This window comes from Gadus macrocephalus, chromosome 2, assembly GCF_031168955.1.
Source record: "Gadus macrocephalus chromosome 2, ASM3116895v1".
In the NCBI taxonomy this organism is placed as follows: Eukaryota; Metazoa; Chordata; class Actinopteri; order Gadiformes; family Gadidae; genus Gadus; species Gadus macrocephalus.
In genome coordinates this window covers 7,566,391-7,593,629 of record NC_082383.1, presented here as the reverse complement: position 1 = coordinate 7,593,629, position 27,239 = coordinate 7,566,391, and the positions used below count along the sequence as shown (strand labels likewise).

At 42.8% G+C, this 27,239-nt stretch overlaps 3 protein-coding genes across 5 annotated transcripts in view; 2 read left to right on the top strand and 1 right to left on the bottom strand.

The window, feature by feature from the left end:
• psmg3 (proteasome (prosome, macropain) assembly chaperone 3) overlaps positions 1-1,458 on the top strand; it is a 54,622-nt gene extending 53,164 nt beyond the window's left edge. The window contains exon 4 of the mRNA XM_060038556.1: positions 771-1,458. Coding sequence (XP_059894539.1) covers positions 771-923 — 153 coding nt within the window. The 3' untranslated portion in view covers positions 924-1,458. The remainder of the gene's footprint in view (positions 1-770) is intronic.
• Positions 1,459-1,723: 265 nt separating this feature from the next.
• On the top strand, positions 1,724-18,742 carry tmem184a (transmembrane protein 184a). 2 transcript variants are annotated; one of them, XM_060038521.1, is made up of 9 exons: positions 1,724-1,828; positions 2,351-2,569; positions 6,729-6,894; positions 7,712-7,802; positions 9,127-9,202; positions 10,604-10,695; positions 11,762-11,931; positions 12,421-12,618; positions 15,211-18,742. In XM_060038521.1, exons 2-9 carry the CDS (start codon positions 2,351-2,353, stop codon positions 15,444-15,446), a joined length of 1,248 nt encoding a protein of 415 aa, XP_059894504.1. In that variant the 5' UTR covers positions 1,724-1,828; the 3' UTR covers positions 15,447-18,742. The 2 variants fall into 2 exon arrangements, with proteins under 2 accessions (XP_059894504.1, XP_059894495.1); XM_060038512.1 differs by having other exon boundaries at positions 1,733-2,164.
• Positions 17,254-27,239, bottom strand: mafk (v-maf avian musculoaponeurotic fibrosarcoma oncogene homolog K). Of its 2 annotated transcripts, none has more exons than XM_060038534.1 (3): positions 26,983-27,239; positions 21,515-21,591; positions 17,254-21,052 (listed from the first exon to the last, which is right to left on the bottom strand). In XM_060038534.1, the coding sequence occupies exons 2-3, from the start codon at positions 21,557-21,559 to the stop codon at positions 20,597-20,599; spliced, it is 501 nt and encodes a 166-aa protein (XP_059894517.1). In that variant the 5' UTR covers positions 21,560-21,591; positions 26,983-27,239; the 3' UTR covers positions 17,254-20,596. The 2 variants fall into 2 exon arrangements, with proteins under 2 accessions (XP_059894517.1, XP_059894526.1); XM_060038543.1 differs by having other exon boundaries at positions 26,870-27,221.

The window sequence follows — 27,239 nt, the reverse complement described above, 5'->3', positions numbered from 1 at the left end:
AATTATTTAATTGATTGTTGCATTATAGGGACAAAATAAATTGGAAGGTTTTTAACACATCAGATTAGTGTGTATATTGCCATCCGGCATTGACTTTGTAATTCCACAATGTTTATCCTATGTGGCTGGTTTTCGAGCTGGAATTTACTGCTGTTTAACCTTCCGCAGTACTCTGAACCATCTTTTATGTAACACAAGTCCAATATGTTATCTTAAAATTCAAAATAAAGTAAACACCCATGTCCAAGTCTTTTTTCCAATTAAAGTCTTATAAAAAAAAGTCTGATAAATTCTTAAATATAGCCATGTCTGTGTTCAGGAACTTCTTCTTGTGGTTGTCCACAGTGCCATCTGAAAGTAAGGTATTCTAAAATAGACTTTGGAGGGAAAACGCCACAGGGACTGTACCAAAAAAAACGTTACCCACTTAGAGGACTGCTAGTTCTAGCAACATAGCCATGGCAATTATCAAGTCTTTATATCGGACTTCCTTCTTTTTTTAGAATGGATTCTAAAAGAAAATGAAGCGATGATATCCATGTGGAACTGTCAATCACGCCACACTGTTTGGCATGATATATTCTGCTGCACACTTTTCTGCTAATGGTTCTGTGTGCAGGGTGAAAGGAAGGGATGCATTGATGGGAAACTGGGCCAGTCCGGAAAACCACTGCCTTGTCACCAAACTACATTGAGTGCAGTGTGCAATGTATGCCAAGTTATTTTAATAGTCTTTTATGTCGCGTTAATGCTTCCTTTCTTTTTTTCAGCCTTTAACACATGTGTGTGCCAAAAACCTGGCAACCTGTGTGTCACAAGAGGCTGGCAACAGGCCTGTGCTGCTGGGACTGGCCCTTAAGGACTCCTCTATAGAGGCTGTGAAACTCATGAGAGACCTCATCAAAAGCTGTCAAGTCTGGTAGCAGATCATGAGTCAGGCTGCCAAAGGATGTCAAAGACTGTAAAAAAAAGTTTAAAAAGACACAACTGTCTAATGTTTGTCATTTTCATGTTGTCACTTCTTTAACTATGTGTTCCTTTTAAGAATAAATTGTTGTCAATTCGAGATCAATGTAATAAATGGCTTATGCTGACTGAATATGTATATGAGCACCATTTTATTCCTGTCCTTAAATGAAACATCACCGACTTTGAATGCATGTCTGCATTGCAATGCAACCCCACCCTGCGTTCCTTCTCAAGAGTTCTTCCTTGCTATTTAAGGGAGTATTTTCTTGCCCTCTGTGGGGCTAGGGTCAGGGTCATAAATATATAGCCTGTTAAGTCCTTTGAGACAGTACCTGTGATTAAGGGCAATGCAAGTTAAATTGAATGTCTGAACTGGGTTGACACATTACCAAATGTCATCAATGATCCGCGTCCACCATAGATTATTCAACCTAAGTCTGTATCTCGCTGTATTACATTCTGGAATAAACCATCTATTCAACCCTCTTATCCAACCTGTCAGGTTGCTTTGATTTCGACTTCAAGAATTACTACTACGACGGAAAATACACAACGCAGAGTCTATACGAACAGTCTAGAATTAAGCTGAAATCTAACAAGTTGTTCGAATGAGTACGATAACGGCTACCCTTCCTATTGAGAGACAAGAAATAAGCCAATACATAAATAAATTCATACACCTTCATTATTCACACTACTTCACTATAGCAACACTGCATGTAGCCAGCGGATCAATACTAGATCAGGGCTACTTTGGGACACGGTGAAACGTGACCATGACGACGCGCGTACTCACGTCACCGGTTCACCTGTGCCCTGCCGAACCTGTTTATCCTGCTTACCCAAGAGAAGTCGTCAGGTCCGTGTTTATAACGAGAAATAAGTCATTATGTTGAACTGGGGGCATAGTATACGGAACTGTTTGGAAATGTCTGACTTTTAACGATTGTGTTATATCGACTTATGGTGCCTCGGACTTCGACCTAGTTTTACCATCCGTATCAACGAGGAAGTAGTCGAAGCCGTTGAACTCAGGTGTATAACGCTATGCCAGACCCAGGAAAAGTGATCGAATGGGCACATTTCTTTATATACGACACTTAAGATAGGTGGAAAACTAGTTTTTATATTTCAAATCAGAACAACAAGTGTATTTTTCGAGCTTGGGGACATCCTCAACGACACCGGGGCCAAGGTAAGCTGTTGAATTATTGAAGAGACTAACGTTAAGCGATCTATAGGCGGCTACTGTAACTTGGATGTAGGCTCATGTAAGTTCCTCGAATAGCCGTCAGCTAGGTCAGTGACACTGCAGTACAGCAGGAGATTAATTCGTGTTAACAATGTATAATGTTTTTGATCATCACCCCTCCAACTACAGATGAACGCCTCGGCATTGGATCAATACACCCAAAACGAGTCCTTTGTTCACCTGCCAGCGCCCATCCTGCCAGTTATGTCGGACGAATCCAACATGACTATTCTTCGGGACGGGAATGGGACCATCCTGAAGGGTCATCAAATCTTCCTAAACACCATGACCGCTCAGGCCCTCTCGGGCATTTTCGTGTGGTCTGCGTTGCTTATTACCTGTCACCAGGTGAGTGTTTTTGTGTTGTGTTGTTGTCGTTGTTGCTTTTCTATCAGCCTAATGAACGCTTTAATTTGTTTTCTTTTACAATGCTATTATTTAAATTGTGAAGGGGCTTGACTTAATCACGGCAAACATAAACGTAACGCGTTGGCACACCTGGATACCGCAATCAAAATATGCAAAGACGAGTGTGTGACCTAAATGGCTTATTTTATCAACGTCAAGTCTATCGGCTCACGTGAACGCCTCAGCAACACCAGTTGATGTTGGTATAAAAAAGGCTATTTATTACTTGGTCAGTTCAAAAACTGACCTTGTAATAAATATGGCAATACCATTAAAACGGTATGGATATTTTGAACATCATTCATTTATGAAATATGCAATGCAATTTGGAACAGGGTGTGGTGTGGTAGGCCTATGTGATTGCACTCTGTGGATGCACTATCTTCATATATTGTTTTGGCCAATCTGTTATGTATAAACTGCAAACGTTGAACTGCAGATAATGCAACAGGGGGGCTTTATCAGTACAGTAGACAAATCAACAGAGATTACTTTCAAAGCTTCAAGGAAGGATCACGGCCAAGACGACTTGCGATGTAATACTTTATCTACAACTTGGCGAGATACCACCATAATAAAACCATCAACAAATAAACTGCTTTATAGTTCACAAGATTATAATTCAGGGAAATGAGTTAGTAGGAAATGTGTTATGTTGTGTGGTGCACCCTCTTTAACATTGTATTTGTGTGTTTGGACTTCCTTTGCACTGCTCGTCAATGCAGTGTTAACAAAAACCAACGTGACAACCACATTTTTGAAAACGATAAAACATTCAGGACAATTCCAGCCATCTGAACCCAACCATGGCCGGGTACTCCAAACAACTGCAGGGATTCAGCCGCAATTGACCTCCCATTGGGACGCTGTTTCAAGCCCTGAGTGATGTTAACGTCACAAAAACACGTGTTTGCGTGTAGCTGGGGGGCAGGCAGAAATTGTATGTTTACTAAGATCGGCTGGAGGTAAAGCCCAGTGAAGTGCGGCAAAGAGATGGGGGGGGGGGAAGACGAACTAAAGCCTGCAGTGCTAGCTTTTGAATGCTGCTGGCGTGCCGTTTTGACTTTGTTAGAAACAAGATTGGCTGTGGATTATTGTGCCACACGTTGTGAATACTAAATGTTGCTGACGCTGACCTTGCATGCTCCCTGCCACCTGAAACAATATGGATACATGATTGAAGTCTTTCCCTGATGTTGTATTGTTGTTTGTTTATGCAAGATTACCCGGGAGCTGTGATTCTATCAACGAATTCAGATCATTATTTTTTTTCTATAACTTCTTAATCGTTCCATCCCTCTAATTAAACTGCCACGTGGCTCTGATGGACTGCTGCTATTATGCAAAAAAAATGGGCTGTTCCATACTTTGGCCTTAAGCCATCCCCCAGAATGCTGCTAAATTCCACCCAGGTTGGCATTATGGAAAACAGCCCAAGCTTTTCCTAGCCATTAGTGTGTGTGTGTGTGTGTGTGTGTGTGTGTGTGTGTGTGTGTGTGTGTGTGTGTGTGTGTGTGTGTGTGTGTGTGTGTGTGTGTGTGTGTGTGTGTGTGTGTGTGTGTGTGTGTGTGTGTGTGTGTGTGGTCTTGAGCGGCATGAAATACATCAAACCTAACCCTCTTGGATGGTCAGCATCCTCTCTAATGGTCATTTAATGATGCTGTGCTCATTTAATGATGTCATTTAATAAAGTCTGCAGTGCTCCCGAGGTTCAATAACAAATAATTATTTTACAATAGTTTCCTGTGCCCTGCTGTTGTTACGAAAGATAATGAACTTGTACTTTTTGTGGTCGTCAGCTGTGACTAATTTGTAACCCGTACACCAAAGAGTGTGCGTAAAGTCCAGCTTGGGAAGTATTGCACAAAACCTTGTTACAGTTAAGTGAGCACTTTTATCTACCCACAGCTCGTATCTATTCAGCTTCCTGGATATTGTCAACAGTTGTAAAGGCAGGATGTTGCTAAGCTACTGGCTAATTTCTTACTTCTGCTGAATTGGATGTGCGGCTATGAAATGAACACTAATTTATATGAGAACCTGCCGGTTCTCAAGGCAGAAAGGTGTGGGTTATTGAACTTAAAGTTGTTTTTGAACCTTTTGATTTGTATTACCCGAAGTGTAGCTAGGCTACTCATTGCGTTCACTGCTTGTTAGCTGCTGTTCAATGCCTGAAGTTGGTCAAGAGACATTCAGCCTCTGTCAGTCAGTTTGTACTAAGCGCCATTCCTGATCAATTCATGGTCAACCAAATAAAAACTAGGATAGGTACTAGTTATGACCGATTCCATTAATGGACCGGAGTTTGATTTGTATCATGTCCTTGTTGTTTCTAAGTTCTGTTTTGAGCTGTTTCAGTTAATGACATTCCAGCAGAATCACAGTCTGCCAAATAGAAAATAAAACAATGGCTGCGCCCAGGGAAGGTTAACCACTCAAAACAATTCAAACACTTTGAGCAACGTAAAGATTCGGCCCTGTTCGGAAATCAGCCACTGCCCAGCCAAAGCCCTACTGATGGTACACAGTGGTGTTCACCAGACTTCAGGTTAACATTACCGAGGGGTCTGGTCTGATTTTGTCACTAGACTTGTCTTGCCTTGAGTTATTTGCATGAGCTCACCGTGTTTGCATGACCATGCTTCAGGGAGTTGTGTGTGTGTGTGTGTGTGTGTGTGTGTGTGTGTGTGTGTGTGTGTGTGTTGCCTGACCCTTTTCTTAGGCGGGCCTCCGGCTACAAGCTTTCCTCACACTCACCAACTCATTAGCACCCCGCCTAGAAAAAGCATTTCTAATACAAAGGATAATTAGCAAAGTTACGAAATGTGCGGTGGAAATACATGGACATGGTTTGAGTTGTGACATGCTCCTGATTAAGACTTAACTGACTCAACAGAAGACCTGAATACATATACTGTATGCTAGAACATGGTGTGTACACACGCACACACAAAAAGTGTCATTGTGGTATAGCCAACGCATAACGCCAAATACAGAAAATGTGACGCTGTGGTGGGTGTCAATAAACGACATGCTTAACTTCCGCCTCGCAGCAGTTTCAGTTTCAACTAATAACAAAGTCCTTTCAACTTAAAAAGGTCACATTCTGAGTGATATATCTGGGTGGCTCGCTGTCGTGGAGACGTGTGCCTCGGGTCTCGTGTGTGTGGGTCTGAGAGAAGATGGATGGCCTGAGCATTGACATTACAACTGTGGTGCGCTTTTTTCTTTTGTTTCCCAGAGAGGGAGTTGTGTGCTTTGTGCGTATTTAATATTATTATCTATCAAGATATTGTATAGTTTGAGCTAGGCCCAGCTGATATCATCAAAATGTGTTCTTGGTGTTTGTTCTTATCTGGCAAGGTCTAAAGGCAGGGGCTGTTGCACGTATTGTCACATCACATCACAGGGCATCTTGCTGCAATTTACATTGCAGCAAGATGCCCTTCAAAATGATACACACACACACACACACACACACACACACACACACACACACACACACACACACACACACACACACACACACACACACACACACACACACTATTGTGAAGATACAGTTGCTTTTCAGAGTTCCTCCCATGGGTCTTTCTCGTTTTGCGCTATGCATGCTTTCACTTTGCACTATCAAATTAACACATACATTTCCCTTGGCAGTCACTGTTCAAAGCCAGCTGCTCTGTATCTATCTCCGCAGTTATCCGGTGCATTTTGGACATGAATCCATCGATTTAAATCTCTTTAAAAAGTTTTTTTTAATTTATTTTTTCTGATTTGTATATTATGAACAGAAGGTTCACCTGATACAGCTAAATACACCAAAAAGGACAATTGTATCCATTGAATTAAGTTGACATTAAATTCGATTTGGTATTGATCATCAATTTGTCGTACTATACTAATTTGTCAGTTCTTTTAGTATAATCATGTTGTCACAGTATGCTAATACAAGTTCATCATGACAACTTAGCCTAAAATCTGTATCAATGATCAATGTCCAATATCGTTCACCTTAGGGCAGAGAAGAGCATTGAGTTTTCATTCAGTTCACGTTCTTGGTTCTATTATCTTTCTCCATGCTCTTCTCCACACACAGATATACACACACCTGCGGTCTTACACGGTGCCAAACGAACAGCGCTACATCATCCGCATACTGTTCATCGTGCCCGTGTACGCCTTCGACTCCTGGCTCAGCCTGCTCTTCATCAGCAACGACCAGTACTACGTCTACTTTGACTCCGTCCGTGACTGCTATGAAGGTATGTCACCTGATGGCTGGGGGCCCTACGCCTGTCCCTTTCTTCTCTTCTTTCCCAATGCATCTTCCCTTTTTGTCTAGGGAGTTGGGACAGGGTGGGGAAAGAACTGACCAGACGAGTTTGTAATTGATATAATTGCGAAACCATTGTTCAAAGGGTTTTGTTCTCGGGAGCTGTAACATCAGATAGGCGTGTGTGTGATGATTCAGAAGCTTTTACATAGTGCAGCAAAAAAAACGGGTCTATTGCATAGCTAAATGGCAGCTTTCTGTTTTTGTTTTTTTGTGGGTTGTGTATTGATTTCACAAGATGAAAAACCGTCTTCCAGCCATTCTTTAACGTAAATCCATGGTTTAAGGCATCTGATCTTTTGCTTTGTATTAATAATATGCATGTTAGGTTAGAGAAATACAGTGATTCGATTACAGATTAAGTTCTAGAACATTTCATTGGGTTTATGCTTGGTTTGATTGTACTGCATGCTGTAGGAATGCCATTAGCCCTTGCAGGTAAGGCCCTTTTGAAGAACTGTCTGCAGAGTGGGTGCAGTCTGCAATGGCTTTGTTTAAGCCCTCCTTAAATAGCAACATAGGATTAAAAGATTTCCTGGACAAAGAAACCCTGGAAACGTTTGGGAATTAAAACAAGCCTGAATATGAGTTTTGTAACATTGCTATAATTATTACAATGTTTGTCCTTTTTCTTTCTTGAATATCGTGTTTTTCTTTTTTTTAACAAGCCAAGCCTGCACATCGTAATATGTTTAGAAACAATTGCATGACTATATAACATAACTTTATAAATTTCCCTCTCACAGCATTCGTCATATACAATTTTCTGAGCCTGGCGTTCGAGTACCTCGGGGGAGAGAGTGCTATCATGTCAGAGATCCGAGGAAAACCCATACAGTGAGTACTCTTGTAGTAGTACTACTTACAGTGAGTACTCTGGTAGCAGAACTACTCACAGTGAGCCCCTTGTGAGTACTCTGCTGTAGCTCTGAAGGATCCTCACTTCACAGCGGGCGCTAGCTAGCTCATTTCGAAACAAGCTCGCTGTCGGGTGAATAGACTCTCATCTGGGTCACTGGACCACACATGCCGAATATGTGTTCTCGTAGCTGTGGGTGAACAGGCCGGGCTTAGTGTTTTGCTTGGCGGTGATTGCTCACATTTACCCGCAGCATCAAGCATAAGAACATCATTGGGAAACACTCTTGCACGCTAGTATGACAAAACCGTATAATTATTCATAATTCATAATGCTACTATGATTTAGAAATGTGATGATGTCAATCCTATAAAAAAATGGTTAATCTCAGTACACAAAGTCGTTTTTTTAATCAATAAATACAATGCACTCGGGAGGTCTATTATGGTTTGGGGAAGCTATCTTTTTAGACCATCACCTGGCTCAGTTGAACAACTACTGTCTTTGCCAGGTTCTTAAAAGGGAGAGACATTGGCTTAAAACAAGACAAGCCTTATCCCAGCTAAACCCTATTTAGTAGAGACGAGGCAAGCAAATCTTTGTCATTTGGTGTTTTTCCAATTCTCTTCTCTGTTTTCGCAACACCTGACTTATTTCAATGATTTTCAATTAGCAAACCACAATCAGGTTAAAGATGTTAATACACAACACATCTAAACAGTTTTTAGTGATGACTAGAGGATTTTCTATACACAAAAAATGTACAACATTTCATAACGTACTGAGGGAAGGAATATTGGGCATGGCCAACAATTCAATGTAATTCTGTTTTCTATGATGGATGACCAAATAATCACATTTCATATGGCATCCAGAGCAATGAGCAGTTCAACATCTCTGTCTGGGGATCCCTGTGAAAGCTGTAGGGATTCCCAATTAAGATTAACTTTTTATAATAATACAATTAATGTGCAAGGACGTTATCTTGCTTTCTGGGCATTTGCTATCCAGAATAGTTTAGAGTATATATTTGCATTATACAATTCTCAATAATTACAGCAATGCACGCCCATCTAGAGGCATTTCATTTTGAAATTTGACTGATTATGGTACGCACACGGTTGTACTAAGAGTACTTCATAACATATTTGTTTTGAGTTTTTCCTTGTCTGAAAAATAATTTGTGTGTTGTGAAGTATTACACTCAAATAATTATATTAACCTTTTCAATTATATGATAGAATAAAAAAAGGTATAATTTTTCTGGGAAGGGAATTTGTACTAATTCTGTACTCTCCGCAGGTCAAGTTGCCTCTATGGAACCTGCTGTTTGTTTGGAATGAGCTATTCAATTGGCTTTCTACGATTCTGTAAACAGGTGAGCTCCAATGACAATCTTAGCCAGTGAGTGGCTCCTTCCCTTCTGTCATGGAAACGCACGTATCGCCACAATAGACATCACTAGGAAAATCCAAAAAGGCATTTTTAAGATTACAAAATTGGTTGTCTTCTTGTCAAGATGATAGCCACTTGTAGCTGCATGCAAAACAAAAAAGCTATTGAAATGTACTTGAAGGTAGTTTAGTATAACAGCAGCTCAGCTTTGAGCTGTGCTCACAGTGTGCTCACAGTGTCTTATGAGGCTGCAGTCTAACTGATGGGAATCCGAACTGAACGGTATGTCTTCCAAACAGAAAATAGGCGGTGAAAATAAGCTTTTTTTTGTTGCTGACAAGAAGATCTTTGACAGGAGATTGGCATGAGGCCTTTTTTTCAAAGTAATAGCATTCTGTTTGTTCCTTCAGATAGATGGCAATCATCACCATGTCAATGACCAGAATTATGTGGATTTCTTTTGTCTTTTGTGTTTATTTATTGAATTTATGCTACAGTTCTAGCACTCAAGGCCAAGCGTGGAGTGCAGTCCACCCTCTAGTGTCTAATGTGTCTAAGTGAAGCCCTGCACTCATTATTTCCTCATTGTTATGCAAAGTTACTGCCCACTACATTTTCTGACTTGATAGCAGTTTTATGCTTTGTTGTTGGTCAACTTTTCATTATAATGTAATGAAGATTCAAGAAAGTGGTTCCTGAATATGCTTCATATCCAATCATACATTTCTCAGTATGAGAATCGGTACGGATTGTTTAACAGATGTCCTGTTGTTACATTCTCTCAGACAATGACCTTGGTTTAACAAAGAATAAACCATGCGATGAATTGGTCCTGAAAAGGATGCTGGGAAGCTTTAGATGGTGTCCTTTCAGAACAATTATTAGTCATTGTTTTGATTCATATGTATTTTTAGGAAATGGGTAATCTTATTAGCCCTGGCTTTTCCAAAGTTACCTTTCTGGAGGTGAATCGCCTCGGGAGTCTGTTTGGTCCAATTTGGTTCACTGCCAGAGCCATGCCTCTTTTTAACATCAGCCACAATCACATTGGTTTATTCAGACTTCAATACATCACACACCCATGAGGTCCCCTTGCTAGTCCAATGTGCTGTTGCTCGTTCGTCTTTTCTTTTGCCCGTTGCATAGTTTTTTTTCCACTTGAACTGCAAACCATGAGTTCTATCAGCATGAAAGATTATTACCATTTAGAAAGATCTTTTTATAAGTGTGTGTGTGTGTGTGATTTATAAAGCAAGGCATGCTGTTTACAAAACAAAATCATATTCTTGGAGGTCATTAGCTGCAGTAAAATCCATTAAATAGTCACGACGGTTACTGTGTTCTTCGGCCTTCGTCTTCATGGTTCTTCATGTTTCTTCCCCAGGCTACCCTTCAGTTCTGCGTGGTCAAGCCCATCATGTCGGTCATCACCATCATCCTGCAGGCGGAGGGCAGGTATCATGATGGTGATTTCAGGTGAGTGGTGGAGCCGCGCCTTACAGTGGAATGTTAAAATCCTCAACTTGTCCCCAAAATGCGTGACTGACATTTAGGTGGACACTCCGCACTTTTGTGTTGACTGAATACATTATCAGAGCATAGAGCATTACACTCGGTTTTACATGAACGTAAGAAGCGCCAACAGCATGAGTTTTACAAGGAACCCCTTTGAGTCCAGAAATCTTTTTATTAGAAAGATTTTCTTGATCTACTAAGGAATGAATGAGTGAAGTTATCCCAATGGAGGTTTTCGTCCACGCAACCCTGTAGTGGTTTTAACAAAAAGTCATTCTCGGCAGTTATGGTTTTAGCCTTAAAAGTACAATGTCTCCTAATGAACGAAGGAAGAAAACAACCTTATTTATCAGTATTATATTCACAGGTTGCCCTCTCCCAACCAAATGGTTGATAGAAATCGGTTTAATCGAGTAGCGCGCCGAGTATGATTGGGTTGTCACAGATGTTTTCGCTCTGTATTATTATTATTTTAGACAGGAACTCGCACAAAGGCTATGAATTTAAATTGCACAATGTCAACTTCGATTTGAGGGTATCCCCCACATAACAGATAAGCTGTGCGAGATCAGCATCGCATTTTGGTCTTTATTTTTTGCCGTCCAATTTCCTTCTTTATTGAAGGTATCAGGATAATGCGTTTTGATAGGTGTAATCGTGATGCTCGTGAAAGCCTTATTTAAAAGTACACCCTGTTATTTCTTCTCAGTAATTCCTAATCCCTTAATATATTGGGACAGATAAACAGTTTTAAAACGTGACAAAGCCCCCCTAGCAGCAGCAGCATAATAGCGTCCTTAGTTCTTATTGTTTCGGTTCAAGAGAACAGTGGATTCCCCAAGAATCAGTTGCTCCTTATCTGTTCAACTCATCTGGACAAATGTCATTCGTTTGAATGGCTCCTTTCATCATGTCTGCCTTTCAACACCGTACTTAGATTCATACCGTACACCGTATGTATAATTAAGAAGTTGCAAAAGCGTTCTTATCTGTAATCTGACACCACGGCTGTCTCTGACTTGTGCAGCGTCAACGGAGGATACCTGTACATCAGCATCATCTACAACTTCTCCGTCAGCCTGTCCCTCTACGCCCTCTTCCTCTTCTTCTTCGCCACGAGTGACCTGCTCCGGCCCTACGAACCGGTGCTGAAGTTCCTCACCATCAAATCGGTCATCTTCCTTTCCTTCTGGCAAGGTCAGTTCATTGTGTATTGGCTGTAATTCACTCAGCTTTCACTCGGGTTACTCGTTTTTAAAAGACTCTTTCATCCTAAGTGACTTCAGTGAATTCAGATTCATTAAAGGAGGAGGCTGGGAGTTACAAATCTCATTCTGTGGACATTTGGAAATTAAACCCCATACCTTTTTTGGCCGTGAGTCAATCCCCCGTACAGTGACGATGCTATCCTTTCCATTATCTCGGAACATTTAAATTGCTATGCAATTTGGAGGCAGCATAATAGTCTCACGGCGATAATGATGTTTGACTCCCTGCTAAAAGGTTCTGGGCTCCCACCCTGTTGCCTGCAGACAGTCCACACGCAGGCATCTCATGCCTTAAAACCCCCCACGCATGCTCGACAACTAACCCTAACAAATATCCACATCGATCGGGATAAAAGCCTCTTCGCCACGACCTAAACAATGGCTCCCGGGTAACGTGAGACGCCCTCCCCCTCGCCAGGCATGGTGCTGGCCCTCCTGGAGCGCTGCGGCGTGATCCCCAACGCGCGGCTCATCGACGGCCACGAGGTGGGCGCCGGCACGGTGGCGGCGGGCTGGCAGAACTTCATCATCTGCATCGAGATGTTCTTCGCCGCCATCGCCCTCCGCTACGCCTTCGCCTGCGACGTCTACCAGGAGAAGAAGAACGAAATACCAGGTAACGGCGACGGTGGTGCACCGACAACATAACAGCCGGGAGGAAGATGGTAAGGGGGGGGGGGGGGGTATGTGTTGGTGGCTAGAGGGTGTTTGACTGGCAATCCGAAAGGTGCACGGTTCGATCCCCAACGGGCACGACTTGTCCCGGTCTGTGTTCGTGAGCACGAAGCCTCACCCCCCTAACTCCTTCATGCTATCGGACTCCAGTGGAAGTCGCCCCAAGCGTCTCCAGAAGGTTCAGCTGGTAAATAGTGAGACCGTCGCTGTCTGTTTCTGCCGTGAAAACTAACAACAGGGTTAGCCTAACCACACACGGACAGAGTCACAATGGGCATAGAAAGAAATTCACAAATAGCCTCCAATGTCTAAAAGGGAGGAACATACAGGGTTGAATAAGAAAGTCTTATTCAACCCTCTATGTTCCTCCCTTTTAGACGTTGAATGCTATTTGTGAATTTTTATATGATGCAAGGCGTCCATTGTATCCATGGTTACCTTTCTTTTATAGTGTTTTTGAGTGTGTATATCTCGACCTCTGTGTATGTGTCTCTGTAATGGTAAATGCACTGCATTTATATAGCGCTTTTCTAACCAGTGGCCACTCAAAGGGCTATTTTACCCAACCTTCCTCCATTCATATACACATTCACACACCGTGAGCAGTGAGGGTGAGGTGTCTTGCTCAGGGACATCTCGGCCCTCATCTAGGAGTAGGCGGGGTTCGAACTAGCAATCTTCCGGTTACCAGCCAACCCGCTCTACCTCCTGAGCCACATGCCACAATGTCTCTGTCTCTGTCTCTGTCTCTGTCTCTGTCTCTGTCTCTGTCTCTGTCCCTGTCCCTGTCCCTGTCCCTGTCCCTGTCTCTTAAAAACTTGACAGGGCTGTTCAGGCCAGGACGCTTTAGCCTCTCCATGGGAACGCTTAGGGACCCTAAACGATTCCTACTGAAACAGTATTTATTATGATAACAACGAGGCAAAGACAAATGGGGACCAGGGCATAGCGGTGTTCCATGGTGACCAGGTTAAAAGCGTTGCGTTATCCATCATCAGCTTGGCATTCTTTTTACCAACCTAATATGAGGAATCTCACCAGGCTCTCACAAATAGGGATCAAAGACCAGACGAAGGGCTGTATTTCCTATTAACTTGTTCTGAAATATAGAGAGATTTTCTATCCATGAATCCCATTCCACATTCAGCGATTTTACTCATTTTATTTTTCCCACCCTTCTGACCCATCTGTCCAGCCATGACGCCAAAAATACCATCTTTCTGAGGAGCTATTATTAAGCATTATCCATCGTATGTTTTGCCTCAAAAAAACATGCGGCAAAACAAAAGCAATTACCTCTGATTTAGATAAAATATCTTTCCACGTAGACGCCATCAATCACACAGGGGGCTCTTTATCCTCTCTTGGGGCTTCTTGGCACATCTGCAAGCCAAGCCGGCAGAGAGGAGGGTAGAAGCAGGGCCCCCGGGGGGGGGGGGGGGGGGGGCTGGGGGGATGTATGCCTCGGTGTCTGGGAACATATGCATCTCTACCTCCCCTTTCCACCTCAATAAGCCATGCTAGAAATCACCGCCAGTGACCCCTCTCAAATGGGAGGGCTGCAGGTTTTTTTTATCCGCAGAGGCTAAAAAGGTTTGATGGCCAGCTCGCTGCATGTGGCGTGTAATGTGTTGGGTTTTAAAACAGCGGAGTGGATTCGTTGTGCTTGGTTCTTATTTCACTGTGCCTCTGCTGTGCTCTGCTGTACAGATGGGGCTTTGTTCAAGTATTGCATTGATAGCGTAACATAAACGATATGTAATAATTAGCAGGTGATGCTCTATTGTAGTTTTTATTTTTTTTTCAAAACAGGAACAGTGCACCCTAAGACATTAATCTTGTACAATAAGAGAATATGCACTGTGCCAGGTTCTAGCAGATTGCTATTTTCAACCTGTAGTCCCAGGGACTCCATTACTATGAGTATCTAATGCTGTTGATTATAACTCCAACCCCTTTCCCCTTGGTTCCAACACTAAACCGTCTTCTCCATCAGCGTACAGTATGATGTGGGGCAGTGAATTTACGGCAAGGGCTGCCTCACTGTCTGTTGACTTGCTTTTCATTCTCAGCACAGAAGGAATACAGAGGATATGCGCTTATCTTAGGGCTCAATGTCACCGATGTGTATTTTAACATGTCAGCCTTAAACACGAGGGTCATTCGTGGTTCAGCTGTGTTGTCCCGGCAACATTCCCGTTCTATGCGTTACTTGTCAGATCAGATTGTTGAGTTCTCGTCAAAGCGTCTGTCGGGGCGTGTCTGGAGCTGTAGGCGTCGGGGAAGTTCCGTCTGATGATGGATGTTGTCATCTTATTAGGTTCCTTCTCTTTTTTTTTTAAACATGGCTTCTTCCTGTTCCTCTTGGTTTTTATCTCCCCATATTCTTCTCGGGAAAGAAATGTGTCCAGTCTAACGTTTGTGTTTCACTGTCGATCCATCAAACCCACCCCCCTAAGCCGCTGATGTGCTTCTCGTCTCTCCCCCATGTCTCCCCCCTCCCCCCCCCCCCCCCCCACCCCCTCCCCCTCAGCGAACAACGCCCCCATGCAGAGCATCTCCAGCGGCCTGAAGGAGACCATGAACCCGGGGGACATGGTCCAGGACGCCATCCACAACTTCTCGCCCGCCTACCAGCAGTACGCCCAGCAGTCCACGCAGGAGGTGGTCCAGCCCAGCCAGACCGCCAAGCAGGGCCCCGGGAGCAACGGCAAAGCCCCGCGCAAATCGGACAAGATCATGCTCATCACCTCAGACGACGACTTCTAAAATTGCACGTTGCGTTCGTCCCGTCAGCCATGCCCAAGGCCCCCCCCCCCCCCCCCCCAACCGTGCTCCTCCCCCTGCTTCTCCCCCCTCCGCCCCCCCCGCTCCTGCTCCATTTTGTTCAACTGCCGTATCGAGGAAGAGCTTGCACGGCTGCTGTACCTTTTCAATACTCTGGAGCAGCGAGGGGCGCCATTGTGTGTCGTCTCACTACAATGCGATTCACGCGGAGAGCAGAGCAGGGATGACGGGTCCAGCTCAACAATGATTATTAGAAGGGAGGGGAGAATCGCCTCATTTAAACCACGGAGGGACCAAGTCAGGGATATATACGATGCGTCGTATTACAACAATGTATCGATAACATGAGTGGCCAAAGGAAGACCGTTCTGCCTGACTCTTGTTGTTTCCATGAGGTTTATGGCCATATGCAGCCAGCATAGAGGATGGACCGGGAAAGTGGTCATGGCAAGGTCTGAGTCCTCCTGGCCCTGATCTCTCTCTCTCTCTCTCTCTCTCTCTCTTGCCTCTCATCTCCTCGTTTTGAAGTGTTTGGTTCCTTCTGTGGGGCTTCATCTGACAGGCGAGATGATTCTGTCAAAAGGGGGCACTTCAAACCACACAGATTTGGTGGGGTGGAATCCTTTTAGTAGCTGGCTACAAGCGTGGGCAAAATGGATGGAAGCGGCTGGTCTCCCACCAACCGAAACATTCCAGCGGGGTCCTCATTAGTTTTCCTCAGCCCTGTGCAGAAGAAGCCTGTAGTTTGTTCTGCTGTGCTTGAGAGGGGTTTAACCAACGTAAAGAGAATCAAGTCTCCTGGCATCTCGCGGCATCATCTTTCTACTCCATCCACTTATTATTTTTTGTATTATATGTAAAGGAATAGTTCTGATTGGTCTGTTGTGTGATTTTTACCTTGAAGAGATATTTTTAACTGGATATACAAATTGTTTTGGTGCAAACTACTTTGAACATATACAATTGTTTTAAGCAAAATGTTGATGTAAATATTGAAGTTTGAAGCATTTTCAAAGCAACTAAGTATATGTGGAAAGTGTGGAAAAAAATTACATGTTTGTGAATACCTTGTTTGATTTCAATCTGTCTTTGTACTGAAGTAATGCAGGCTATACATAACTCTTGCTTCGGTGTGAAGTAATCAAAATTTCACTCGTGCCATAGCTTTTTTCCTGGGAAAGCAGAATTAACTTTTGAAGATGGGCACAGTGTAATTTACATGATAAAGAGATGTTCTGTTTTTTTTTTTCCCTCTGACTGATGTAAAATAAATAATTTAATATTGTTGCTGCCATGAGTGTGCTCAAAGGACTCCCTCTGTGTTTTAGGTAGAAAGGGGAATCTTTATTTAAAAGTACAAAAGGGACGTGGCTAAACTTTGGTTTAGCTTATCTTGAGTACAGGAAGAAATACAGATTTACTTTATACATGTTGGTACCTCATTGGAATATGGACAATTTGTGAATATTACAAAATCAATTAAATAAATATAAAATATATAGGAAAGGACTTGAGTTGCTGTCGTTAATAGTGTCACTGTTGGCTATAATCTTTGTACAATTTTCTTTCTCTAGACTAAACAGTAAGCCTACCCACTTATTATTCCAATCATTTATGAAATAGTGTAGAGTATGTAACTCATCCATAAAGATTTAACCAATATTACCAATACCATTTTGTGGACAGAAGCAACGCTTTACACACAATTCATTAAAAATGGTAGCAACATTTAGAACACTTATCTCTAAAAATCCAGATCAGACATAGGCATTTGCAAAAACAAAAGTGCTTGAATGATTAAAACATTTCAATTTATTCATGTTATAAACTTCACCACATGAGGTCAGCATAATGCAATGCAAGGGTTTTTCCAAAAACGTTAACTTGTAATTTGGTTAATGTTCAATGTGAATGCGCTAAACATTGTCATGTAAACATCATATATACAAAACATATGTAGTCTATTGGTCAGTCCTTATAACTGAGCTGAGTGGGTCAGGGCACACAAGTCTTAGCAGCTTTAGAGGAACTTCCAGGTAAGATTTTGTTAGTTACAAAACTGGTACCCACATTAGTTCGACACAAAACAAATATCCACCAACACTTATTTGGAATTAAAATGACAACATGGATTTATGAGAGACCATTATAATACATAAACCATTATAAAAGTTGTATTGCTATGACTTGAATATAAAATATTATTTAAATATCCCTAGCAAACTGTTCTTGGAGGGGAAATGTAAAGTCTCTTGTCTATATAAAAATATAAAGTCTAATTTAGTAATTAGTAAACACGATTACATTTACAAAATAGAAAACCGTTTGTCAATATTTTTTACCAATGATGAGACAACATAGCATGGTGGTAAAAGGGTGGATTCAAAGTATTTTAGGCATCTGGTTTTGCATAGATATTTAATCTGCAACCTCGTTTCCATGGGAATATTGTATTGCCATCGTCTTTTTTATACCTCGATATTTTCAATAGCATTATGAAGTTTGATTTGAAAATAGACATAACGCGCATGCATAAAAAACAGTTGGACGAAGTGCTTATAATGGCGACCTTTCAGTCAGTGTGATCTTCAGTTCGAGTTCTAGGTAGAGTTAATCCATCTGTCTCCATACCAAGTCATTACAGTACAAATAGTCAGACATTTTAGTGTGAAACGCCCTAAGAGATTTCTGTTGGGCATAGATAGAAACATTTCAATGAAAAACATACAAAGAATCGTCTTTTCAAGATCATCTGAAAGTGAAGGAAACTTACCTGCTTCTAAAAAGGTCAACAACATTATCTAAATTCAACAAGTTATTGATGACATAATCACACCACTCCCATCAACTGTAAAAGATCAACATCTAGACATAAATATAGAAAAATATGGATGAATATATATATAATATATATAACTCAATATAAGCGGGAGCACACACTGGAGTTGACTAACAGCTTAAAAGTGAAAGTACACAAGATAAGAACAGGAGCACAGCAACGTCCCTGCGTACACGTCACAGCAGGTCCTTACAGCAGCAATCCTCCCCACAGTTTTCTCTGCAGCCATGGGATCGAGGGAAGCACAGCTCATGTCCTCTGAGCAAAGAGCAAATGCTGACATTTACAATCTCTACGACTCACTCCATTCCTTAAGTGGGAATGTTGTTCCACATAAATAAATAGAACCCCCCAAAAAAAAAAAAAATCGAATTGAATTTCAAACCTTTTGGACGGTAATTGTGTGACACTGCTGAGACTAGAGATGGGTGTCTGTGGAGTTGGCAATCAGGGTCTGTGTCGAAAAGCAAGGTGTGCGGCTAACAGTTTCTCCCAACACTGACCACAATGGCCAACAGCCGTCGTGCCGCCTGACCCCAGCAGTAGGAATGATGTTTGTATTTTTCTTTTAGACCATGGACGGTATGTGACTAATAGATCCGGATAAGAGTGCTATTGGTTTGATGTTTTTACATGTCTTGCTATAAAACTGAAAATAGAGCCATAGAATAGTCTGTAATATACAGGAACTAAATTGAGTAAGGGCCATTGACGAGAATGAAAATCTATCCAATATGGATTACCCACGATCAAAAGGAAAATGGCATTGCATATAAAAAGGATAAAGGCAGACGCTCACAAGTAAGTGCTTCCTTATGGTAATGTCACAATAAGTGGTCAGACCTCACAACTGAAAATCCCCCCTCCAAACAAAATGTGAAAAATAGACAGATAGCTTATCAGTCTAGGCATTATATAAGTTGACGGGTGTTTTTTTGCCACTAGTTGCCCTTGTAGTTTTATACCGCTTCCCTTACAGTCTCATATCAAGTGCTATTGCATTGAAGAAATCAAGTCCAATGCTTACATGTGCTGAAGGCCAGCGTGTATCTCACAGGCACAGCTGTTGAGTTACCATATTAATGGTTGGAGAGGAGGAAAAAATAACTCCATAACTACAAAATAAACAAATAAGTATGTTTGTCTACAAGTCTCAATCTGTATCGGTCGGGAAATTGTTGGGAGGCAAATGGCTTTTGTATGAGTAGACAATACACAATCCCAGGCACTATTCAATATCCTATTTCTTCGGATGCAAGTATCCACGTTTATCATTCAACACTGCGTCTGTCTGAGGGGAACAAATTGGCAGAGTTCAGATCCTTTTCTAAGCTATAATTTGGTGTGATGGCCAGATTCACAATCAAGACAGCAGCCAGTTGATTTAAACAAGCCATTACAGGAGTGGATCTTTGCCCTATTGTCTCCGGTTATCAATTTATTTAAATATATCTTCCCTGTACGACAATTCTTTTTTCCATGAGTTATTCCATGTCTGCCTTTTCAAAGAGGAGAGTCGAATGCCATACCAGCCATTCTGCTTAACATTGGCTTATCGGCAACACACACTGAAAGACAGATTACTGACAAACTTTAACAACTAATACCCTTAACGTTTAAAGTGAAATTTCAGCAAAATGGAATATTCATCATGTATATGAATACCTTCCTTTATACTGTTCACTCAATGACTCTTGGTTTAAGGTTAAGCATCAATGGCTACACTTCCATCGGGTCACTGGTATAAAAAGGACGAGCATGCTCCCACAGGGTTCTTTTGAGATGGGACCAAGTAAAACAACTCTTACATCTACATCAAGTAAAAACCTCGGACGTTCTGCAGAAGTAGAAAAGCTTAAAACCGAGGATCCGAGTCGCCTCGGATCTATGCCACTACAGTATGGCACAAGGTAAACGCATACTCGCGCAGGAGTAAAGACGCAAAGACTCTTCTCTCCGTCATGGAAAACAAGGGACGGATCTTCCAAGGTGCCCTGCCGATGCTCGGAGGGAGGCTGGGAGGGGACGTTCACACAGTGCGCAGAAAATGACGATGTAAGAAAAAGGAAACAGACGGCAACAAAGAAGAAGTGAACGCAGCGTAACACAGGTGCCATGGCAAATTGCTGCATTCTCCTAAAAGTCCTGACAACTAGGCTTCCCCCCAGCTGTAGAGGATGAGTAGAGTGGGCAGATTGGGGGGGGGGGGGGGGGGGGGGGTCAAGGTTGAGGGGTCAAGGCATGTATGGCCAAGACCTGGGCATTTAAAAACTCAGGACTCTTATGACCCCCCTCAGGAGGCGGCCGAGAACGGCGTGGTGTTGTTGTTGTTGTTGTTATTGTTGATGCTGGCGTGTCTGGCCGACTTAACGATGGTGATGACGCTGGTGGCGCCCACCTTGCCCCCCGGGGACAGCGAGGTCACGGTCCGGGCGAAGCACTGCAGGGCCTCGTACTTGGCGCGCAGGGCGTCCAGCTCCAGCCGCATGCTGACGTTCTCGCGGGCCAGCTTGTCCACCTCGCGCTGCAGGTCCCACTTCTGGCGCTCCAGCTCCTCCTTCTGAGTGACCCGCTTGATGCGGCAGCTAGCCGCGTAGCCGCGGTTCTTGAGGGTGCGCCGCCGCTGCTTCAGCCTCACCATGTCCTCCTTGGTGAGGCCGCGCAGGTGATGGTTCAGCTCCCGCACCGACATGGCCACCAGCTCGTCGTCGCTGAGCGCCGGGGCATTCTCTCCCTCCTCTTTCTTGACCTGAAGGAGGACGCGGAAACGGGGCGGGGGTTAACGGAGCCGCCGTGTTTAAAGTCAAAGTCAAAGTCAGCCTTATTGACAATTCCAACAAATGTACAAGACAAACAGAGGAATCTAAATGTTGTTTGTCTCTGACCCACGGTGCAATGTAGAGAAGGATAAAATTGGGTTAAATAAAATAAATTAAGTAATATTTACAATTAATCAATTCTAAATATTGCAAAATAGTTCTGAATAGTGAAAAGGTATAGGTAAAAAAACAACTTATAATTTTATTATATTTTTATTAAAAAAAAATTAAATGGTCCAGGGTTCTTGGGGGCAGATGGGAGGGGGTGTCACAGTCAAGAGTTATTGGGGGCAGAGGGGAGGGAAGGGAGAGAGGGGATTGAGTTGAGCTTCCTGAACAGTAATGACACAGAATGCAGGACCAGATGAGACTAACTCACTATTCAGACGTACCTTTAAAGCTTTGCTTGTTTTGAAATGAGTCGTCATACCCTGCATGCGGACAACGGGCCAAAACCTCACAGAAGTCCCTGTGGGGAAAAACAAAAGTCAGTGTTATAAACAATTGCTTGTTACGGATGTTAATGTGGAAAAAACTTGAATATACTTTTTGGCTGAGGGATCAAAGTGTGGCCCTGAGGTCACTCCCAGTTCTTCTACACTTCAATAAATGTGAAAGGACACCACACCACAACAACATTCCAGGCCGTCGTCATCATGGGACAATATCTGGGCGTGCGCGTTTAGTACCAGACATGGCCAACAGAGGTCAGCAGAGAACCGTGATGAATCGTCCAACGGACTCTAGTTGCTTTTGGGGAGAGTAGACCCATGGCCCATGTTAACATCTCGGAGAAGGGCCTCCAGTGATGTCTTTCATGAGACAAAAACATTAATAGAAACAGGCCCGGCCACTCATTGTCTATTTTAGATCTTTGCACCGTCGCCACCTTGACAATTGTAGCGCGTGAGCTTCTTTTCCAGGGGACGCTTATAGACTAACCCTGCTGGCTCTCTCTCTCTCTAGTATATACAACAGTGCCAGGCATGCTTAAGAGTGGCCAAAATCAGAGATTGCTGGGCTGTGATCCTCTGAGAGCCTCCTTGCTCCCCCCCACACACACACACACACACACACGCACACACACACACCAAGCCCCTGAAGGCTCCATTACAGGACCTGCATTCTAGGCTGACTGCGAGTGCACTGTTCCATGCTAGGGCTGCTGCCATGGAAACGCCCTGCCAATGGGCGTGGGAGTGCAAATCACATGGTCTCCTCAAAGGGTAAACAGGTCTCATTCATAACCTCAGCGCGACAAAAAGCCTACACAGGGTTAGTCTGGAAATAACAAAACAACGATAACACAAGGACCTTGTGCATGTCTTCTCAAAAAAAACACAAACAGAAGAACCATAAAGTTACAGTGATAAGAAAATACAATTACTCTTCAAGTAATGCATCTGCAATCAAACCTTGAGAGCAGGATTGCAATGTGCAATATGTAGTTTAAAAAACGCAATAGTCATCAAATAGCCAGCAGTGACAGTCGATCATTACATCAGCACGGCATGTTTAGTTCTGCTGAACTTTACAGGGATGCGAAGGCAGCCTGTGGAACATTCCAGAAGTCAGTGTCACAGAGGCATACTTTCCTCCACAGTCACAGATGTATTTTTCGAGTTGAGAGACAATGCCCCCGTATTGATTTAAGCCTTGTCTTTCCACTCAGATCCTTTTACACCTAGAGAGATTTTTCTGGGCTGCACGATGCCCTTATTTAAACCCTAGTGGATATATTTAGACCACAGCACAGGCACACACACACACACACACACACACACACACACACACACACACACACGTGAAGAGGACATGTGATAGAAGTAATACCGTGGTCAGAGGGGAGTTTTTTCAAACCATTGCAGGGTGTGGCTATTCAGTTGAGGGATGAACTGCCCTTGAATCAGCTGCAGGCCATAGAATGCATTGCTGCAGCTGTTTGAAAACAAGTTCAACTGAGCTCAATGTGGGGACAGAAGCCCCCCATGGTGGGTAGGACATAAACGCAACCCATAAACTCGCAAAAAGCCTTTACATAAAGTCTGGATAATAGAAGCGGTGTTTATACAAAAAGACTTAAAGTCTCAAACACCTCTGACCGCCTCGTCTGCAGAGATGTAAACAGACTGCACTACACTTCAAAAGCATCGAGGGATAAACCGAACCCCATACACAGTCAGGGGGTTATTCTGCCAAGCAAAGAAGTCGCCAGAGTAGCACAGTGATTCCTCCAGCAGAAGGCTGTTGGCCCCCAAACGATCCGCCGTAACTGGTGTTGCATCAAAGGGCATCCCCAGTGGTCCCCCCCTTAGAAAATATCACAGAAACCCCTAACAACAAGCCTCACTGCCCCCCCCCCCCCCCCTCCCTTCAGTGTTGTACTAACAGGCCTTCTTTAAGATATATTTGTATATGTGCACATCTCTGTAGTTGATGCACAATAAGCTTTGCTTATCAAGGTTATTCAAACTCTAGAGGTCAATGACTCCAATGTATTCTTTTTTGGAGATAGGAAATATGTGATGATGATCACACTATCCCGCCACTAAATGACTCCAACATGTATTAACACGAGTGTAAACAACTCAACACACACAATCGTCCGTGCACTCACATAATGGACAACTCACTGTAAACGAGTATTTTACGGTATGATGAGCACATCCTTCAATGCACTCTGCTGTCCCAACTAACTAACTCACTGGAGTTAATTACACTTGTGAAAACCACGGCAGTTAAATCCTTAAATATGTCTGGGATTCAGAAGTGCCGTATTCACTTCTCCTGCCCAAACCAATCAAATTGACAACTTAAATGTGCCCCCCCCCCCCCCTCCACAAGATAAGTGAGCAAGGTGAATCTGATTTGACTGTGCATCTTCCATTTATCTGTTAGTCTTCATAAGTGGCCCTTTTGCCATGCAGAGAAACAGAAACAAACAGTAACTCAATCCCTTACGGAAACAGCTGCTCCCTGCAATGGTGAGTGTTTATCAAAACCACATCGTTTACTGAACCAAATAAGCACAAACACACACACACACACACGACAAGATCAGAATGTTATATTAGGACAACAACAAATATACACAAGAAAGTCTGGAGGAGGGACTCTGTGACTTCCATCCTAATCTTCATAAAGGTATATTTACCAATGGTTACGAGCGTTTGGTGTGTGGAATAGCCTCTATGTGTTTGGTATACTCACGCTTAACAAAAACATCCATAGCAAAGACACAAGGGACCATGGCTGGATCTAAAGCACTCACAAGCCAAGGCTTACATTCCAAGAACCACACTCCATAATTGGGGTCAGACATAAAAACAAGCTTTAGAAAAGTTAAATAGATAAATAAAACAGATTCAAACGTAGCACTTTGTTCTTCCCAAGACACCCAAAGGAGATGAGAAGACCGTTTTGGTCTGTCTGGAATATGCTTCAAAGAATCATGCTCTCCAAACGAAATGTAACTGCTAAATAAACCAGACTCAAAACACATAGTATTTGTTCTCCTCAGACACCAAAATGAGATGAGAAGAAGACTATTCTGGTCTAGTCTGGAATTTGCCCGACCGGGTTCAAGGTGGTACTTGAATCACGGCAGGTAACAATCTCCAGGCCGCAGTCGCCTCCTTAAATAAACAGCAAATCAAAGACAGAAGCACACATGTCTTTAGAAATATGTGCCCCGGATTGTTTTTCTGCCCTCTGGACTCCTTGAGAACATGCAAAGAGGCTAACATAGAAGCCCCCCCCGACTGAAAAGTTCAACTGGAAAACTGAAATCTCCTTCCCCCTTCCTCCCAATCCATGTTCCATATTTTCTCAGAAGGCACGGTCTCCTACGTTGGGCGGTTTGGGGGTGTGGGGGGTGAAGTGTGTGTGTGGGGGGGAGCAAAAGCGAAGGAAGCAGGGAACATAGCTCGGTGGTGAGTCACCCTGTTTACGGGTAGAAAACGACAGCGGGCAGCAGGGAATCACACCCTTTCTCAACTGACGTTTCCTGGAAAACCCCGTTGTTTCGCATGGACTCCATGGAGGAAGGAAAAGTACAGCGTTCCTTGGAAAGGGGCTGGCATGAATAATGGGATGGGGGGTGGTGGAAGGAAAGGGAGGAGAGTCTCCTTTGAATATCGTAGAGACTAGAGAGCGAAGTGAGGGGACATAGGGAATTCTAAGGAATGTCAGGCATTCAGCAAACAAGGACATAGGCCTACCTGTCCCGGTTCGACTGCCTTGTGTGTAATTAAAGCATGGGATGGATGCAAGCTTTGGACAACTTTGTACATTCAGCCTCACGTTAGATTACTAAACAAATATTTTACATAAAAAAGGGAAAACATTGGAGACACGGATGTATGTAATGTAACTAATAGGCATACAATACCCATTGTTATGTGTAGACATGTTTAACTGCAAGACGAAATGTGAAATTGCTTTAACTTGCACAAAGTTTTCCCAATTAAAAAGGCACTTGGGGTAGAAGCGCGCCAAAAAAGTGTCAGGGGGGACACGTCTCTTTCGTCTTCACACTCCGTAAAGCGGTTGACGCTAACGTCAGCAGATTTGACGTCACATGCTGCACGCCGATGGCTGTCGAGCTCCACATTTGATTCAGTTGTGACCTGTGATGCTGGACGTCAACGCATATTGGTTTCCACTTGGCCTAAATAAAGTGGTTTGTGATGAGTCATCACTTACTTCCGCTACTTTTACTTTGACATCACGCGTCCTGTTAAAAAAATAACGGAGACCCCATCCAAGAGTTAAAGCTTGATTCTTAATTTACCAACACTGACTGAACATAATTATAATGTTGATTTGCAACAAGCATATAACAAAAATAAGCCTATATTCAGCAAGATACAGTTGCCTTGTCATTGCTTCGCCACTGAGTTCATAGTGACTCACTAGGCTACTCCCTCGGTGGATCAACAAGTCATAAAATTGGTCACAGTAGGAAATAATGAAAGCATGCTCTCGCGTCACGTAGCCCATAAGGAGCTTTTTTTTTTTTTAGCATAAATCGTATAAGCCTTGGATGAAATCTAAAAACACCTACGCAGTAGGCCTATCCAATAAAAAACCTACCAAATTAATTTTGAGAAACAGCTTTGCTCCTTACGATTACAATTATTAATCATCTTGTATGAATCATCGTGTTTGAAAACATGCTTCCTAAATGCAGGCTTTTTATTATTATTATTATTATTATTATTATTATTATTATTATTATAGGACAGTTTGGAGTTATTAAGAAGGTCTGAGGAGGCGCGGCTGTTGTTCGGTGCTTCGCTCTGCAGTGCTGGTGGTCTCACTAACTGCGCCTCGTGCCCTTTGTCCCAGAATTCTAAAATGCAGACCACGTGTTGTTTCCCATGTCAGTGTTGTATCAGACTTTATAAAAAAAATACGTAGTATAGCCTATCATTGTGTTACGACGAGTAACGTTACATAGGCCTACTTTCTGTGTATGAGAAACTTGGTCACTTGAATTAATTAGCAGTCTGTTGGAGAATATTCTGGATAACTTTAATTTGTAAATTATGTCACGTACAAAAAACGAATTATTCGATTAGGCCTTTATAAGTTCACTTTTGATTGAAAAAAAGTGGTTTATTTAGCGTTATCGGGTTATTTTGGTCATTTTCAAGCCGATGAAACATTTAACAAGTTTTCAAAACAGTGAACAATATTTCATAACTCAACATTAACATGAAGTAGGACAGCGAGTAGCGTCTCACCGTCGCGAGGGACATGTGTTCACACACGCTTCTTCTGCATGCGCTAGTGTAACCGTGAGAACGTGGGACATTTTGGAAAGAATGTCAGAATATCAAAGATAAAACAACCATACCTCTTCAATGCGGAGATCTGTGACGGGGAATGCGAATAAAATGTGCTGCGCCGTGAAGTCTCCAGCAGCTTTGGAAGTTAACTTGACACAATTGGCAAAGCGAATAGCATGCGAACAGCAAAGTATCCCGTACTAAATTAACTACAAAACAACAACAATGTATCAACATTCCACGCTTTGCTTCCGCAAGCACTCACGTCATTCCTCGTGACCGCCCCCTCCATTCATGAAAATAACTTTGTGCTGACGTGAGTCGG